A 19,821-nucleotide genomic window follows, 5' to 3' on the forward strand; every position below is an offset into this window, starting at 1 on the left:
ATATGTATATGGGTACATTATCGGCATAACATAATATTGCATATGGGTGCATTAGTGGCATGAAATGATGCCTTAGCTGATATGTATATGGGTACATTATCAGCATAATAGAATAATGCATATGGGTGCATTATTGGCATGAAAGGATGCCAAAGTTGAAATACATATGGGTGTATTATAAACATAAAAGTATGCTATAATGGAAAAGGTATAATGGTATATGATAAAGGTGAATGGACATTTTTAATGAAAATAAGGATTAACGATCAATGGTTATGACAATTTCAGTATATTAAGTGTATGAATTTTCATATAAGAAATATATGTGTATAAATATAAGAATTTCATAATAAGAAAAATGGATCTTTATATTGGAAATGGGTATTCATCCCCATAGATTATAGAAATGGTTGAGAAATAATGATATAAGCACTACATGTGCATCTTAATAAATGAACATAAATAAGAAGTTGGTAAATTACCATGTAAGCAATAAGGGTGAGAATGTATAAGGTTTATAATAAATTAAAAGAGAGTTAATTGATATTGAAAATAAGTATTAGAATAGAAACTATTCCAAAATAAAAGATGTAATGGCCTAGTTGTTTAATTGACAGAAAAGGTGTCAATTATGCTAGTTATATGAACAATTAAGTATTGTTGAGTAAAAGAATAATGGTTTAACTGTGCAATTGGCATAAAGGTGTAAATTATGCCAATTAGATGAAGGGTTAAACACTGTTGAGTAAGAGAATAAAGGAATTTTAATGTATTGTGATATGAATAGGCATAAGTGATATGAAGGGATGATATATATATATATAATGTATAACCACACATAATTGGTATGGAAGAATGTCATAAATGAAATGTATAACAGTGTATAAAAGTATGAAAGGATACCATAATGGAAATGGTATAATGGTGTATTATAAGCATGATGGGATGCTATCAATGAAAATAAAGAGTTAGGAAAAAGAGATAAATAGAGAAGAAAAATATAGAGGAATATAGGTATGTTAGGCATACTAAAATACTTAAGATAATTGTGAATGAAATATATATTAAATGAGGAGAATCATAGAATCCTTAAGGAATATACAATTTAGTACAAATTAAATAAAAGGACATACTTATGTATACACAAAGGTTACTTTATAATCTTATGTCTCACTAAGTAAATACTTAATGTGTGTTGTTTCCATGCGTAGGTAAAAATGGAGATAAATTGGGTAAGGAGTACAACAGTAACAGGGGGTAACATTTTTAAGGTTGACTCTCATCAGTAACTGTAGGACAATCTTATTCAATTTAAGAACTTAGTTGGCATGTAATTAAACTATGGTAAACATTTTGTAATTTAATTAAGTGAAGATTTGAGTATGATGCTTTCAAAAATATCCTATTTTATGGTTAATCAAATTGAAACACAATTTTAAGGGTTTTCAAATGGCAAACATTATTTTAAAGTGATGTGACATCCATATCTCGTGCATAGAAGGGTATACGGGAGATGGGTGTTACAATGGTGTACTGGAGTGTACACTAATATATATATTCCGATCTGAATGCACTTTGTGTGCATATTGTTATTTCCGATGCGATTGCACTTTATGTGCATATGGTGATTTCAAATGTAATAGCACTGTGTGTGCTTATCTATTCCAATTCAGATGATTTGAGATATGTATTGCGCACACTTGTCTGACTCACATACCTTATATTCTCTTAAATATATTTTGAGCTATAAAATGAAATATGAAAGTTCTGAAAAGTGCCTGACTATAAAGAAATGTTGACTGATCATTCTGTTTGATCTGATTTATTATGATTTTTTGAAAATCATCAGATGAATCTTTTCAGGTTTCTAATAAAGTTCAACATGAGATATCTGGTTTAAAAGTTCTGAAAATTATGTCTATTTTATCTTTAATGATTTTATATGTTTCAATATATTTTTTATTTGTTTTCATCTTTAGTATTATCGCCTCACTAAGTTATACTTAGCACGTGATGATTTTCATGCGTAGGGTCGGATTAAGACACAAACGTTTTGTGAGGAGCTTCCCAAGAATCGTGTGCATATCATCTATAATATTAGTATCAATAAGACATCACCGATGTTTCTTTTGACTAGTAGTGGCATGTATAATTATGTTTATTAGTCTGCTTTATCAGTTATGACTATATGGTCTGTAATACTAAATTAGGATTATTTAATTTGACTAGTTTAATTTTAAAAGTTGAAAATATGAAGGTTTTAAAAGAAACAATTTTTTTAAGTAATTGTGAATAGTGAACATTAGTCAATTTGATGTGACATCTATGACTCATATTATTAGATGTTTATGAGCTATGGGTGTTACAAAAGCAGTATCCTATACCCGGGGGTTTATTTGTGTACCCTTGTTTTTATTAGTCTAATTGAATATATAGTAGTATTTTATTAAACTTGAATCGATCAATCAAAAATCATAAATAGGGGGTGAATTTACCTTTAAATATTATGTGTGGAAGCAATAAAAGATATGCAATTTGCACAATGATTGATATTGATTCGACTTCTCAACTAAGTCTACATCTACCACCTTAACATCCACACTATGATTCCAACAAATTCACTAATTTGTTCTTACCTTTCAATGATAAGGTGTAACATTTACAACACTATATTTTCAAAGGCTAAGATAGAGCCTCTCCTCATTTTACAAGGTTTACTATGCATAAACAATAAGACCTCTCTAGGTAGGTGTTTATAAATATTTTAGTTCATAAAGAATAAATATAAAAATATTCAATAAAGCTCAATGCACTATATACAAGAGAAAAATAAAGGAATTAATAATGAAAGTTATTTTCTCTTGATCTTTTAGTTTGGATAGGTGTAGTAACCTTTTTCAAGTGTCCTTAAAGTGTTTTTGTAGTGTTGAATTAGTTTTTAGTCGTTTATGACAATTGGGGATAAGTTATAGTCGTTGGAAGCCTTTACTTCCCTTGATTTTTGTTTTTCTACACAGTGGTTTCAAAACTAGTACAGGATGTTTCGAAGATCTCATGAGAAATATGATCGTTGTAGCATGAGGTTTAGAAACCAGACAGGGGATCTTGAAACTAGTCAAAGGATTTCTAATCCGGGAAGAAATTTTTGAAACTTTGAGCATATTGTCTCAGAGGTTTTGAAACCTTCGAAACCTTACTCCAAAAACTGAAAATTCAAACTCGACATATCTATTCAAAGATTCTAAATCATTTGACATTGAGCACTCATATATTACGTACGTGGAGCTCAAATCCAGTACTTGAAAAATTAATAACAATCTTTTAACAACTTAAGTTTCTTGATTTGTAATATATATGTTAAATAAAAATATTATATGATGGTTCTTTTATTTTTTAAATATTTATTTAAAACAATATAAATTTTTTCTTTAAGAAATAAATTTAATTTCAATATACAACCATAGACTTTGATTAACAATTATTTATTGATTAAATAATTATTAACAAAAAGTCAACCCTAATGCCTACTCCTATCTTTTCGGGCTCCCCTGCCGTTTCTGCGAGTCTGATCATGCCATCTTCGGATGATGGCCGCTTCGTCAAAAAGCCATGAAGGTTTGGTGACAAACCGTCAGATGACATTTCTTCGCCAACGGAGAAAGAGGATAATCGTGAGGCAGGTTCTGACCTAGAGACTCCAGCCCCTTACGATTCACATGATGATACAAGTAACCGTAACGTTACTATCATGGAAGGCATCGATATCAACCCTAACATTAACCATGAAGGGAATACTGATTCTCTTGCCCATTCTTATAAAGATACCTAAATAGGTGATAAGACGACGTTATATGATCGCCAATAGCAAATACCCGGATAAGTACCCAAGTGGCCCCATCACACGAGGAAGGGCTAAGGAGTTTCAAGCAACCAAGGAGAGTATGTTCGCATCATGTTTGGAATGTGATGAAGAAGGAATAATAAGGGAGGAACACTTTACTTTGCTTATGCATGAATTTGCATGAGAATTTAAAGTTTGCATAACATTCATTGCATTTAATAAGTGTGTTGTTCATTCAAGCATTCATTGCATTTAAATCATCTAGTTCATTCATCAAATTAGTTCATTTATTAGATTAACTCTTAATTGTTTCATGCATGTTTTCAATTAAATATTGAATAAAGTTCACCTTTGTGTCTAGGTGCATGAGAGAAGTTGAATGGTTTCATCATATGCAAGAATGTTAGTCAGAATGTCTTCCAATTATGGATGCGATACAGATTCTTTTGGTTCTAGAAATCAATTTTACATTATTCCTCTATATCTTATGTTTCCAATGCCTTTTGAATCACCTTAATCCGATATCGAGAGCTTGAGATATGATCGATTTATTGAAGACAGTGCAGGCTGGAATTTTGTTACGGGAATTTTATGCATGGATGAGTTTGAGCCAAGGGAGAGTCTTTTCAACTTCAGCCAAGTGACAAGCCATTGAAGGACTCTTAATTCAACTATTAAAGGCATTCAAAGCTGATTGTTATCATCTAAGTTCAAGGGAGCATGCAATGAAAGGTGATTTAATTCACTTATCAAGACAATTTTCAGCATGGAATAGCAAGAGTCTTCCTCCCCTTGGACGAAATTAAGGCCAAATTCAGCTTCAAATTGTTTAGATTCATCCCCAAAATGATCTATAATATTCATCCAACTTTGAAGATAAGAAGACAAAGCATTCAAGTGCATTTTATTGCTAAATTGATGAGAATGTTTTCATCTTTTGAGTCTTGTCATATGCTTCTTAGAAATACTATAAATAGACACCTTTGAGATCATTTGTAGACACATTGGAATATATAAAACATCTTTGAGAGGTTGCCTTCATTCTTGTTCTCTTGTAGAACTTTATCGGCTTCAAGATAGTCTTGTAGTCTTCATCCATTTCCTTTTGTTATAGCGTTGGTTCCTAGCTCATATATAGCTAGTGGGTCACGTTCCATACCCTACCATTTTGATTCCATTTTTTTTATATTGTTGTTCTTAGCTCCAAATAGCTAACGTGTCACAATCCACTTTATTCTTACAACACTTACCACGATAACACCATTTGCCACGACAACGCCATTCATACTTCACCATCTATTTTCATTATCATTAAACCACAACAACCATCACTCTTCCATCACCTTCAAACAACTTCCTCATTCTTTTCATTCCATCATTTCAATTATTATTTCATATCATTTCCTTCTTATGTTTATATTTATGCAATTTCAGAGTTTAAGCTATCATTATGAGGTTTCTTACTAGAATCACGTTCGGGCATTCACATATATGACTTGAAACACATAATCAGGATCATATCATTTGGAATCAGAGCTAGTCGATTCAGTAAGCGTATCGTTTTCTCTCTTAGGGGTTAGTAAAAAAATAAAAAAAAATAAAAAAAACAAAAGAAAGAAAGAAAAAAAGTTTAAAGAGGGAGGGAGTAATTCTTTTCATCTTTAAAGAAAAAAAATATTTACTTCATCTTTATATTCAATTATTCAATTTTTACCTTTACTTACCATATCTTTTCCTTGTAGCCAATTTCCTTTCACTATCATTACTACCAAACCACAATTATTTCAGCTGAAGTCCACTAGACCTTGTAAGCCTTGAGGAAGTTCCCAAAAGTACTTGAAATCAAAGCACGAGTGGTAAAAGGCAAGAGTGATCATTAAGGGTAAAAGCCATCCCGAGTGAAACACGAGTGGGAGTGACTTTTCTTGGAGTGTTTGGTGAGGTTTTTTATTTTGTGAGGTTATTTTTTTATTACTAATTATGTCTCATCATTCGGGAGACAATTCTCAAGTTACAGGTACTTTTGAACCAAACCTACAAATGCAAGCCATGGTACATGAATTGACAAGGATTTTTAGGGAAGAGTTGGAACCTCACCATGAACATATTGACCGTATTGAAGAGGAGCATACTCAAGGATTTCGAGAGCAAGAAGATGTCAATCAAGGAGGAAATAAAGAAGTGGAAAGACCAGAAGAAGATCGTGCATCACAACAAAGAATGGGAAATCGAGGTATAAGGCCCCAAAGGTTTCATCCATTAATGGATGATAATCTTGTTAATATCAAGATTTACATTCCACCATTCCAAGGCAAGACGGATCCCGAGGCTTACCTAGCATAGGAAAAGAAGGTAGAGCACATATTCGGGTGCCATGATTATTCTGAACTCAAGAAGGTAAAACTCGTTGCCCTTGAGTTTATGGATTATGCACTAATATGGTGGGATCAATTGACATCAAGTAGGAGACGTAATGGAGAACATCCTATCGCTACATGGGATGAAATGAAAGCAATGATGTGAAGGCGATTCATTCCAACCCACTACCATCGGGAGTTATTCAACCGTCTTCAAACCTTTTCACAAGGTAACCAAAATGTTGAAGATTATCACAAAGAGATGGAGGTGGCCATGATTTGAGCCAACATCGATGAGGATCGAGAAGCCACAATGGCAAGATTCCTAGCGGGACTTAATCCAAACATTACGAACGTGGTTGAGTTGCAACATTATGTAGAGATGGAAAACATGGTGCATATGGCCATAAAGGTGGAAAAACAACTCAAAAGGAAGGGTGTCACACGATCTTATGGGAGTGCAACTTCAAAATGGGGGCAAAGTTCATACAAGAAGACTCCTCTATTGTCATCCCACGAAAGAGGAGGACCGCCCAAAGAAAGTAAGCCCATTTCCGAAACCAGTAAGGGTAAGACTGCCGCCACTCCAAATCATTCTCATGACATACAATGTTTTAAGTGTTTGGGGCTTGGACACATTGCAAGCCAATGCCCAAACTTCTTCGAGATGATAGAGAAGTTGAATCGGAACAAGAAGAGGATGAGAATGAAGATGCTACCATTGATATGGAAGAATTAGAGTATGCCGTAGAAAGAGAGGTTCTTGTTGTCAAAACGAGCCTAAACGTGCAATCCAATGGAGGAGATAAACAACGTGAAAATAACTTCCATACTCGCTGCCACATTGGAGGAAAAGTATGCTTTGTTATTATTGATGGAGGTAGTTGCACTAATGTTGCTAGTACCTTAATGGTAGATACACTTGGCTTGGCAACAATAAAGCATCCACAACCTTATAAACTGCAATGGCTCAACGATGTAGGAGAACTCAAGGTGACCAAGCAAGTTCGAATTGCTTTCTCCATAGTGAAGTACAAAGATGAGGTGTTATGTGATGTCGAACCAATGCACGCAAGCCATTTACTACTTGGAAGGCCTTGGCAATTTGATAGGCGAGTGATCCATGATGGTTATACCAACTGGTATACATTCACCCATGAGGCAAGGAAGATCACTTTAGCTCCACTTTCACCAAAGCAAATACATGGAGACCAAATTTAATTGAGTGGAAAATTTGAAAAAGCCAAAGAGAGAGAGACCAAAATAGAGGTAAAAGCAAAAGAGTGTGATCAAAATGAGAGAAGGAAAATTATCATTCTTTCTAAAGAGAGAGAGTTGAAAAAGTGTTTAATGACGGCAAAGGAAGCACTTGTGCTCATGTACAAGGAAAAAAATTTGAACACTAACTACCTTTATCAAAATTTGCCTACTTTTGTTGTGTCTTTATTGCAGGAGTTTGATGACCTATTTTCGAAAGAAATACCAAGTGGGTTGCCACCTATTCGTGGCATAGAACATTAAATAGACTTTGTTTCTGGTGCCATCATTCCAAACCGACCAGCATACCGAAGCAACCCTGAAGAAACTAAGGAATTGCAAAGGCAAGTATCCGAGTTGATGGCAAAAGGCTACGTGAGGGAAACCCTTAGCCCATGTGCCGTGCCGGTTCTACTTGTGCCAAAGAATGATGGAACTTGGCGCATGTGTGTGGATTGTCGAGCGGTAAACAAAATTATGATAAAGTATCGTCACCCTATTCCTCACTTAGATGACATGTTAGATGAGCTTAGCGGTTCTAACCTCTTTTCCAAGATTGATCTTAAGAATGGTTACCACCAAATACGAATGCAAGAAGGTGATGAGTGGAAAACAACATTCAAAACAAGCAAGGTCTTTATGAGTGGTTGGTTATGCCTTTTGGCTTAACTAATGCACCAAGCACATTTATGAGGTTAATGAATCATGTTCTTAGGCCATTCTTGGGTAAGTTTTATGTGGTTTATTTTGATGACATTCTAATATATAGTAAAACCATGGAAGAATATATTTAACATTTAAGGTCAGTTTTACTTGTTTTGAGGAAGGAAAAAATGTTTGCTAATTTACAAAAATGTATATTTTGTGGTGACAGGGTTGTTTTCCTAGGTTTTATTGTGAGTTCGGAAGGTTTGGAGGTTGGCAAAGAGAAGGTTAAAGCAATTGAAGAGTGGCCACGACCTATAAGCATTTCGCAAGTTAGAAGCTTCCATGGACTTGCAAGTTTTTATCGGAGATTTGTCCCAAACTTTAGCACCATAGCCGCCCCACTAACAAGTGTTATTAAGAAGAATTCTAAATTCTTTTGGGGGGAAGATCAAGAGAATTCCTTTAATAGAATTAAAGATTGTTTAATACATGCCCCTTTACTTGCTCTACCTGATTTTAATTTAACTTTTGAAATTGAATGTGATGCATCAGGTGTAGGAATTGGAGCAGTTTTGTCTCAAGGTGGACGTCCTATAGCCTATTTTAGTGCGAAATTAAGTGGAGCTACGCTTAATTATCCTACCTACGACAAAGAGATGTATGCTCTTATGAGGGCAATGGAAACATGGCAACACTACCTTTGGCCTAAGGAGTTCATCATTCACACCAATCATGAGGCGTTGAAACATATTTGGGGGCATCATAAACTCAACAAAAGGCATGTCAAATGGGTAGAGTTTCTTGAAATTTTTCCATATGTTATCAAGTACAAGAAAGGTAAAGAGAATATAGTTGCCGATGCATTGTCACGAAGGTATGTTCTTTTAAACACTTTGGAATCTAAGTTGTTGGGTTTTACTTTTATTAAAGACTTAAATGTTTCTGACTCTGATTTTGGGGAAATTTACAAAGCTTGTGAGAAAGGGACGATTGATAAATACTTTAAGCATGATGGTTTTCTATTCAAGGAAGGGAGTCTATGCGTCCCTCAAGGTTCCATGCGAGAATTGCTCACTAAGGAAGCCCATGGAGGAGGATTAATGGGACATTTTGGGATAGCAAAGAATTTGGTTATTCTTCAAGAACATCTATATTGGCCCAAAATGAAACGAGATGTGGAAAGGTTATGTGAGCGTTGCATTGCTTGTAAGAAGGCCAAATCTAAAGTCATGCCACATGGACTTTACACACCACTACTCATACCAAAAGCACCATGGATGGATATTTCAATGGATTTTGTGCTAGGGCTTCCACGCACAAAGAACCAAAAAGACTCCATCTTTGTAGTTGTTGATAGATTTTCCAAAATGGCTCATTTCATTCCCTGTGACAAAACTAATGATGCCTCACATATTGCTACTTTGTTTTTCAAGGAAATTTTAAGGCTACATGGTATACGAAGAACTATTGTGTCTGATCGGGATATGAAGTTCTTAAGCCACTTTTGGAGAGCCCTATGGAGTAAGATTAGTACTAAGCTACTATTCTCCACCACTTGCCACCCTCAAACAGATGGTCAAACTGAAGTGGTGAATCTAGTACTTTCCATGTTACTTCGATCTATCATTCGGAAGAATTTGAGAACATGGGAGGAGAGTTAGTTTGCATACAACCGTTCAATCCATACTACTATGGGGCGTACGCCTTTCGAAGTGGTGTATGGGTTCAATCCATTAACACCGATAGACTTGTTACCATTACTTGCTGATCAAATTGTGAATAAAGATGGACATAACCAAGCTGAGTTTGTTAAGAAGATTCATCAACAAGTAAGGGAGAACATTGAAAAGCGAACTAAGTAATACGAGCAACAGGCAAATAAGGGTCGTAAGCGAATTACTTTTGAGCCAGGGGATTGGGTGTGGCTGGACATGAGGAAATAAAGGTTTCCGGCACAACGAAAGTCCAAATTAATGCCTCGGGGAGATAGACCATTCCAAATAGTCAAGAAGATCAATGACAACGCCTATCAATTAGATCTTCTAGGTGAGTTTAATGTTAGTGAAACCTTCAATGTTGCTGACTTGTCTCCTTATGATATAGGTGACGATTTGGGGACAAATTGCCTTAAAGAGGGAGGTACTGATATGATCGCCAATAGCAAAGACCCGGATAAGTACCCAAGTGGCCCCATCACACGAGCAAGGGCTAAGGAGTTTCAAGCATCCATGGAGAGTATGTTCACATCATGTTGTGAACGTGATGAAGAAGGAATAATAAGGGAGGAACACTTTACTTTGCTTATGCATGAATTTGCATGAGAATTTAAAGTTTCCATAACATTCATTGCATTTAATGAGTGTGTTGTTCATTCAAGCATGCATTGCATTTAAATCATCTATTTCATTCATCAAATTAGTTCATTTATTAGATTAACTCTTAATTGTTTCATTCATGTTTTCAATTAAATATTGAATAAAGTTCACCTTTGTGTCTAGGTGCATGAGAGAAGTTGAATGGTTTCATCATATGCAAGAATGTTAGTCAGAATGTCTTCTAATTCTGGATGCGATACAGATTCTTTTGGTTCTAGAAATCAATTTTCCATTATTCCTCTATCTCTTAGCTTTCCAACGCCTTTTGAATCACATTAATCCGATATCGGGAGCTTGAGATATGATCGATTTATTGAAGACCGTGCAGGCTGGAATTTTGTTACGGGAATTTTATGCATGGATGATTTGGATGAGTTTGAGCCAAAGGATAGTCTTTTCAACTTCAGCCAAGTGACAAGCCATTGAAGGACTCTTAATTCACCTATTAAAGGCATTCAAATCTTATTGTTATCATCTTCAAGGGTTGTTCATATTCTTCAAGGGAGTATGCAATGAAAGGTGATTTAATTCACTTATCAAGACAATTTTCAGCATAGAATAGCAAGAGTCTTCCTCCCCTTGGACGAAATTAAGGCCAAATTCAGCTTCAAATTGTATAGATTCATCCCCAAAATGATCTAGAATATTCATCCAACTTTGAAGATAAGAAGACAAAGCATTCAAGTGCATTTTATTGCTAAATTGATGAGAATGTTTTCATCTTTTGAGTCTTTTCATATGCTTCTTAGAAATACTATAAATAGACACCTTTGGGATCATTTGTAGACACATTGGAATATATAAAACATCTTTGAGAGGTTGCTTTCATTCTTGTTCTCTTGTAGAACTTTATCGGCTTCAAGATAGTCTTGTAGTCTTCATCCATTTCCTTTTGTTATAGCGTTGGTTCCTAGCTCATATATAGCTAGTGGGTCAGGTTCCATGCCCTACCATTTTGATTCCATTTTTTTATATTGTTGGTTCTTAGCTCCAAATAGCTAACGGGTCACAATCCGCTTTATCCTTACAACACTTACCACGACAACACCATTTGCCATGACAACGCCATTCAGACTTCATCATCTATTTTCATTATCATTAAACCACAACAACCATCACTCTTCCATCATCTTCAAACAACTTCCTCATTCTTTTCATTCCATCATTTCAATTATTATTTCATATCATTTCCTTCTTATGTTTATATTTATGCAATTTCAGAGTTCAAGCTATCATTACGGTGTTTCTTACTAGAATCACGATCGGGCATTCACATATATGACTCGAAACACATAATCGGGATCATATCACGATGAACCCAAACCCTCTTGAATCTGCTATTGATAAGGATAAGATAGAACTACTTGTGGGAGATGTCACTCGTAGTTTGGTGGATGGCCTAATATCGATTTAATTTTCAGAGCGGGTCCATGAATTGACTAAAAAAAGCTTCGATCAAACTATGGTTGTTAAGCTCCTGGGGAGGAGGATTGGTTACACAACCCGCGAAACAAGATCTACGACCTTTGGAAACCGTCTCAGATAGTCCAAGTTATAGATATTGAGAACGATTACTTTTTGATCACCTTTCAAACACGTTCAGATTAATTGAAAGCGCTCACTGAAGGACCTTGGATAATTTTCGGACATTACCTGATCGTTGAACCCTGATCAGTGGATTTCTCTCCCTTACAGCTGCACCCAAAGAAGATTTTTGCTTGGGCTCGTCTTCATGTCCTTCCGGTTACTCTCTATAAGTTGAGTTTTATTATGACAATCGACGAATGCATCGAACCCATTCTCAAGCTCGACTACCAAACTGAATGTGGTCGTAGAGGCCGTTTTGCTCGAATGGCTATCACTCTTGATTTAGATAAACCACTGGTGTCCAAGATTTTGATCAACGACCGTCTCCAGGTGATGTCATGCCTATTGTTTCTTTGACTGTGGAAAATATGGTCACGTCAAAGACTCTTGCCCCTTCAATACTCCTTTGTCCAATGTTGTTCCTCCACCCAAAGTTCCTGCTCCTCGAGCTTCAGCCCCGAAAAATTCTGCTTTCGGGCCCTGGATGCTTGTCGAGCATCGGCAACGTCGAAACCCTCCAAAGTTCACTGCGTCTGGCCCTAATACAAAGCACCACTTAACAATTGGCTCTCTGTTTAACCCTATTTATGAAGCTTCTGATGATGAACAGCCTGACCGAAACCCCCAAGTTACTGCTGCTGATCTCCAAGACCCTCGGCCCACCCCCATACCCAGAACCAAAGCGGCTAATCGAGGCAAGGGTAAAGCTCCCATTACGCCCAGAACTACCAAACTCTAGTGGTCCCTATTCGAAAACCCATCTTTGTGTAATCGCATGCTTCTTCTTCCAAGACTGCTTCAATAGCTCAACACCGTTATATTCCCCAGGTCCAACCAACATAAAATAATTCTTTGGTGAACTCTAGTACAACTCTGGCTCCTGCGAAACATACAGTGGTAACAATGCATGAAAACACCGATCTCCCTCTGCAACCTCCTACCCATCACCTCAGTCAGACATACCAGGTCACTTTGGTGGTTTTTCAACTTGCCTCAGACAAGGCTACTTCGAGTTTTCCTGTGGAAAGCAGGACATATATGATAGTTGATTGATTCATCAGTATTCTGCTACCCTTTTATTTATTTTTTGATGATTAAATTTTTCATTTGGAATGTCCAGGGTTGTTGTGACCCTATATTTCTACCAACTGTCAAGAAATTCCTCCGGGAATCCAAACCCGATGTGGTTGGTTTCGTTGAACCTCGTATTAGTGGTCATAAAGTTGACTCTGTTATTTCCTCTCTTGGGTTTCCTAACTCCCATCGAACTGAGACTAATGGCATTTCCATTGGTATTTGGCTCTGTTGGTATGACAGGGTTCGAATTGAAGTCCTTTCAAATTACTTCCAATTTGTTCATTTTTGGGTCCGACACTTGAGGAATCATGTTTCTTCTATGGCTACTCTCATTTATGCCAGCCCTTCTGCTACTAAGAGGAAAATTCTTTGGCATCATTCGTTCTCCTTGAATCCTTCTTGGGGATTTTAACACTACTTTATTCTCCTCCGATCACAAAGGCTGTGTCGCCACGACTAAAGCTAGTAAGAAATTAAAACTCTTTGTATTTAACTCCGGTCTTTGGGACATGGGATTTCAAGGCCCCGACTTTACCTGGAATCAAGGACATGTTTATGCTCGTCTAGATCGTGCTCTGTGTAATTTTTATTGGGACGAACAGTTCCCTGAGGCTTTTATCGACCACCTCCTTTGGGTTCGTTTGGATCACCGGCCGCTTCTTCTTTGTACGGAGCAGGCTCCTCACTATCGCCCTACCTGACAATTTAAATATTTCTCTAGGTGGCTATCGCATGATGATTTTAATAGAATGGTGTTTGACAACTAGAATTTCGGTCCTAGCTTATCTGATACTATTACAAATTTTTCGACGGCGACTGATATATGGAACAGAACTGTCTTTGGTTATATTGGTGCTAAGAAGCGTACTATCATGGCTCGCCTAAGGGGAGGTCCAAACAACTCTTGGGTAAAGACATACAGTTTATCTCTCCCCTCTTGAGTTGTCTCTTCAAGCTAATCTTGAAGTGCTACTTGACCAGGAGGAACTGTTGTGGAAACAAAAATCCCAATCTGACTGGATCACTAGTGGTGATAGGAACACTGAATTCTTCCACCAAAAGGCAAAGATTCGTAAGTTTAAGAACAACATATCCTCGCTCAAACTTGCTGATAATGAATGGTGCAATGACGAGGAAAGACTCTAAATTGAAGTCACGGATTTTTTTTCAGAACTTATATGTTAATTCTGATGGGTACAATGGCTCTTTTCCTCTCTCTAGTTGTTTCCCTTCGATGGACCCCAACAATCTCACTAGACTTGAGGTTTTCCCATGATGATGAGATTTATGTTGCTCTTTTTGATATCACTCCGGTAAAAGCTCTCGAGCCCGATGGGCTCCATGCGAAGTTCTTCCAAAAGAAATGGCATGTAGTTAGCCTTGATGTTTGTCTTATGGTCCAAGGAGTCTTCAACGACAATTCGATTGAACCTTCGCTCAATAGAACTATCATCGTCCTCATTCGAAAGGTTTACTTCCCTCAAACTATGATCGATTTTTGACTAATTAGTCTATCCTTGGTTCTCTACAAATTGATTACCAAGATTATTGTTCGAAGATTGAAGGCCATAATGACACGTCTCATTCACTCAGCCCAAACTAGCTTTATCTCATGAAGGTCTATCACTGAGAATATCATCCTCAACTAGGAAATAATTCAATCTATGCACAACAAGAAATCTAGACAGAGGTGGCTGGCAATTAAAGTTGATTTAGAGAAAACTTTTGATAGAGTTTAATGAGAGTTTATTCATGAAACCCTTCTTGATGTCGGGTTCCCCTCTCAGATCACTCATATTATTATACGATGTATTTCCTCCTTATCGATGCAAATTCAATGGAATTATACGCTCACCTCCCCCTTTACCCCGGAGCGAGGTATCCGTCAAGGGACCCCCTCTCAACTTATATCTTTGTCCTAGTCATGGAAAAGCTTAGGCACAACATTCATCACAAGGTCTCTCCGGGTTCTTGGAAGCCTTTTCATCTTGCTCGTAATGGCATCCCTCTATCTCACTTGTTTTTTGTCGATGATCTCATTCTTTATTGCAAAGTTGAATGCGCTCAAGCTCGGCTTATCATTTCTACTTAAGCTAAATTTGGACACTATTCTGGTCACAAAGTCAGCACTCGAAAAATGACCATTTATTTCTCCCCTAATATTGCGAGGGACCTGCAAGTTTCTATCTGTTCCCTCCTAGGTTACAATCAAGTTGATACTCTCGGGAATTACTTGAGGGTTTCAGTTATTCATGGTCGTACTCGTTGGAATCATTATGATTTTATTCTTGACAGAATGAGGGGAAACTGAATGGCTGGGTCTCTCGTACTCTCTTTATGGTTGGTCGCATCACACTAGACAAATCCGTTTTTATGGCAATTCCTATTTATTTTATGCGGACTACCCGACTCCATTCTCGTGTTTGCTTGGAAATTGATAAAATTATCCATCAATTCATCTAGGGCTTAACTCCAATGACGAGGAAAATTTTCCTTGTCCGGTGGTAGAGCCAGCTTTTGGGGGGGAGCAACCTGAGTAATTGCTTAGGGCCTCCTTTTAAATGGTACACTGAGGGCCCCCTTAGAATTAGTTTTTAGTTTCCTATTAGGGAAAAAACTGTTTTTAGTTTCCAAATATGAAAGCAATATGTAATAGGGCCCACTTTTAACTTTTAATCCAAAAGTAAACGATAATATATATATATATATATATATATATATATATAATGTAAATTTACAACATTTAATTTCACTTTTAACTTTTCATTTTAAAAGTAAACGGTAATATATATAATATTAATTCATAATATTTAATTAGTCATGGGATGGGCCCACTTTTAATTTTAACAACTAAATTATTTATTCCATACATATTCCTATTTCTCAAATCCCATCAATTTTTAATGTATTTGTAGTAATTTTCATGACTTCTACTTTTTATACGTTTCTGTCATTGGAAGTTATGAAGGCTTAGAACTAGGATAGCGAAATAGTGTTGCCTTAGTTTAGGTTTTAACCTATTTGACTTTATTCCTTCTCGTAGCTTGCTATGGTTGACTTCTGTGTATCATTCTCTTCAGGTTTTCTCTTTTTAAATTTAGTCGGGTTTTACGTTTCTGTCTATATGCAGAGATTTTTACGTAGGGATTTATTTGCAGGGATTACTTCCCATTACATACGCGCATATGAAGACTTCATATGAATATTGTTCAACTATGTATCTATTCATTTATTTATACATACATTGCATTTTATCTTTATTTTTAATTTGCTGACTACCGGAGGTCTTCCACGTAAGCTGTTCTCAACCTGGCGTTGGGGGTAGCCTACTACCCTACCTCCCCTTACCCCATTGCATATGGGAATAAGGTTTTGTTGTTGTTAATAAAGATAAAAATTAATATTTTCAATTTCCCATTAGTAAACTCTTCTTTTATTTATTAAATTTCAAATCAAATATAATTATATATATCCCTATTTTTCAAATCGCATTCTTCAATTTATTCAAAAAAAATTACCTCTTCTTCTCAAATATCAATCAATTCTTCGATTTATTTAAAATTCTTTAATTTTTCTTCTTTAATTCATTAAATATTCTTTAAGTATTCTTTTTCATACCATACCCACAATTCAGTTCATTCAAATTCAATAAGAAAAAGAACATTGGATTTGTTAATTTTCGAAAGAACAAGATATCAAGGATTGGGAAGAAAATTCAATTTCTAAAATTATTCGACTAAAAAATCAGGTTGTTTTGTTCATACTCTTACCTATTCATTATTCAATTATTCTTGAAAATTTATGTTTTGCATGTTACAACTACTAGCCTAGCCGTTTAAGATATATGTGTGGTGATTGTGTTTGTATGCTTGATTATTTTTTACATGAATTGAATGTTCTTGAACTTGATTTAGATGATGTGCATGACAAAGCTATGTGTCGACAGTTATTTTCGTCCGAGTGTAGTTTTAATATAATATATATTATTATATAATATATTATATTATTATTATTTACAAGACCCAGTTACAAGGCAAGGTTCAGAGGCCCATTTACAAAATAGGCCCAATAACCCAGTTCAGGTCCAAACCCAACATACTCGATCCAGGTCTAAACTCAACCCTAGGGTTTCTGCTAATCTTCTCCAGCGCCACCAACCTCCTTAGCCTTTCGATCAAGATAGAGATGGAGGGCTCATATCTTCCATCAACAAGGGTTTCACCCTAGCAGCCACCACCTCTAGTGACACCTCACTACCGCCGCTATCACCATCAGACTCCACCGCCTCAAATAGAATAATCCAAAAGAGAAATATAAACCACACACCTCACTACCCTATGGTGAGTCACCACCATAGATCTTGTGACTCACGGGGTAGGTTCATCATTATGGCAGGTTTCCAGGGCTATATAATCCATATTCCTGCAAGCAAAAACGACACACAGAGACAGAAAGGAAAAGCAACAAACACAACAAGTAAACAAAAAACCACAATAAGATATTCAAAAGTGAAAAAGGAAAGAAAAAAGGAACTTAACCTCGAAGAAGCCGATTGACACTGGAAACCTTCGAATTTCGAAGGTAAAATCTCAGATCCCGACAAATTAGAAGGTTTTTAGGCCAAAAGAGGCTCGAAATCGTGTTTAGGAGGTTGAGGGCTTCGATTTAGTGTAGTTTAGTATTTTTCGGCCACCGTGGGTGGTGGCCGACGGCGGCTATCGGAGATGGTGCAGGGTGGCCGCCCGATGGACTAATTCCCTCCGGTAAGGGAATTCTAGAGAGAGTTGAAGCTGAAAGAGATAAATGAGGGAAACGACCATTTTTGGGTCGATTTTTGGGGTTTAAATATCATCCCCTATACGATGTCTTTTGGGGAAGGTGTCTTTGTAATTTTTGTATGGGTAAATTACACGTGGGGTCCCTCTAATTTTGTAATCATCCGTTATAGTCACCAAAATCAGGTTTCTATATCTTTTAATTTTTTTTCCATTTTGTTTCATTTTCATTTTAGTCTTTGCCTATGTTTATATATATTTAAGGTAAAGTTACATGTTTAGGCCCTAGATTTTAATAAATTCTATTTTAATCCCTAATTATATTTTAGGTTAAATTATACTAATAGTATGTAGATTTTGTAATATTTCGAATTTGGCCTATTATTCCTATTATTTTTATAATTTAATCCCTTTAATTTTAATATTAAAAATTATTATAGGATTATTTATATTTTAGTACCTAAAATTTGTAACTTTTGCATTAGTAATATGATATTTTGATATTTTAATTATTATTTTATATATGTGTATTTAAGTTGTATTATTTCATATAATAGATCATTAAATATCTTCTTAATTAATTAGGAAGGTATTTTAAAATGGTTATTGGTGTGAAATGATATTCCTATTATTATATTTATTTGTATAAAATTAAATACAAATTTGTTAATTTATTGCAAAGATAAATCAATTAATAAACACCGGTACCAATTTTGGGCGTTATGGGGATGCTAATTCTTCTTCATACGTAACCGACTCCCAAACTCATTTTTCTGGTAAGCAGCCTCTGGTTGTATTATTTTAATATTATTCTCAGGAATTCTATTAGAATAATATAACATTTTAGTGACCAATCTCACCACATTAAAAGATTAGTAGTGACTCTACAACTTAGTGTTTTATCTGATTCAAGGAAGATAAACACTTACTCTTTCGAGACTAGTTACACTTAGATGTACTATTTTCACTCTCCGTCGTCGGGCAGAGAAACGTCTCGATAGCTTGGCGACTCTGCTGGAGATTTTTTTAAAGAGAGTCAAGCCACCAGTTTATTAATTAATTGTCTTTGCAATAAAATTAAATTTGTTTTCATTTAGTTTTCTTCCTTGATTTTTTTAATAACCATTTCTTGTATAAATAGTTGTACTAACTGGTTTGCTATTATTTTCATATTTAATTATATGTTTTATATTTTAAGATTATTTTTGTTTATTGTACATTATTTGTTTATTTCTTTTTATGATTTTCCTCGCATACTGAGCACTGCATTCATAACATGAGCTAAAACCCCGCTCTTATCCTATTTAATTCGAATGAGAAACTACTCCCTAGTGTGGTTTTCACCTCCGTATGGGATAGGGGACCATTCTTTCAGCTCACACCTTATATTCCTTGTGTGGTTTTCACCTCCGTATGGACATAAGGAAGCATGTTCCTTCGATTGAACTCAATCCAAAAGTCAGTAATGGACCAGGATTGAGGGCTTGACAGTCCAAGGGGGCACCAACAAAGGACAATTCATTGACCCTTGTTAGCTTAGAGCCAAAACCCAGTATATAATAAACCTAAAACTGGAGTCTAGGTGAAGCCTAACCCTAATAAGTCTCGTAAGCTTAGCACACAAGGGAAAGCATGTTGAGTTTTTTAATTTACTTAGTATTGTTTTATTTTCCTAATAAATGCATGCGAACTAGAAATCACTTGGTTAGGTTTATTTTTCCAAATAAAGCATGGAACTAGAAAGTATGAGGATAGGATGTATATATAAGATTTTTTAATTATTATTATGTATATATATTTTATTTTGTCTTTAATTTATTTATATTAATATATTTTGCTTGCATTGCACAATCATGGCATAATCAAGAGAGTTTATTCAAGAGTGATCATCAAAATCAAAGGTT

The 19,821-nt window shown here is 35.6% G+C and overlaps 1 protein-coding gene across 1 annotated transcript; it reads left to right on the plus strand.

Moving 5' to 3' along the window:
* Nucleotides 1-13,651: 13,651 nt before the first annotated feature.
* Nucleotides 13,652-14,288, plus strand: LOC120207353. The gene is made up of 3 exons (XM_039206833.1): nt 13,652-13,819; nt 13,910-14,050; nt 14,124-14,288. The coding sequence occupies exons 1-3, from the start codon at nt 13,652-13,654 to the stop codon at nt 14,286-14,288; spliced, it is 474 nt and encodes a 157-aa protein (XP_039062764.1).
* The last annotated feature ends 5,533 nt before the right edge of the window (nt 14,289-19,821 follow it).

Source organism: Hibiscus syriacus, unplaced genomic scaffold (assembly GCF_006381635.1).
Source record: "Hibiscus syriacus cultivar Baekdansim isolate YM2019G1 unplaced genomic scaffold, ASM638163v2 tig00000477_pilon, whole genome shotgun sequence".
Lineage (NCBI taxonomy): Eukaryota > Viridiplantae > Streptophyta > Magnoliopsida > Malvales > Malvaceae > Hibiscus > Hibiscus syriacus.

Excerpts from the sequence above, each read along its gene's own strand:
- LOC120207353 (XM_039206833.1), top strand. The coding sequence starts at position 13,652 with ATGGGATTTCAAGGCCCCGACTTTACCTGGAATCAAGGACATGTTTAT. Across the intron at positions 13,820-13,909 it reads TTCTTCTTTGTACGGAGCAG|AATTTCGGTCCTAGCTTATC; the intron begins GCTCCTCACTAT and ends TTTGACAACTAG. Across the intron at positions 14,051-14,123 it reads GAGGTCCAAACAACTCTTGG|GAGGAACTGTTGTGGAAACA; the intron begins GTAAAGACATAC and ends CTACTTGACCAG.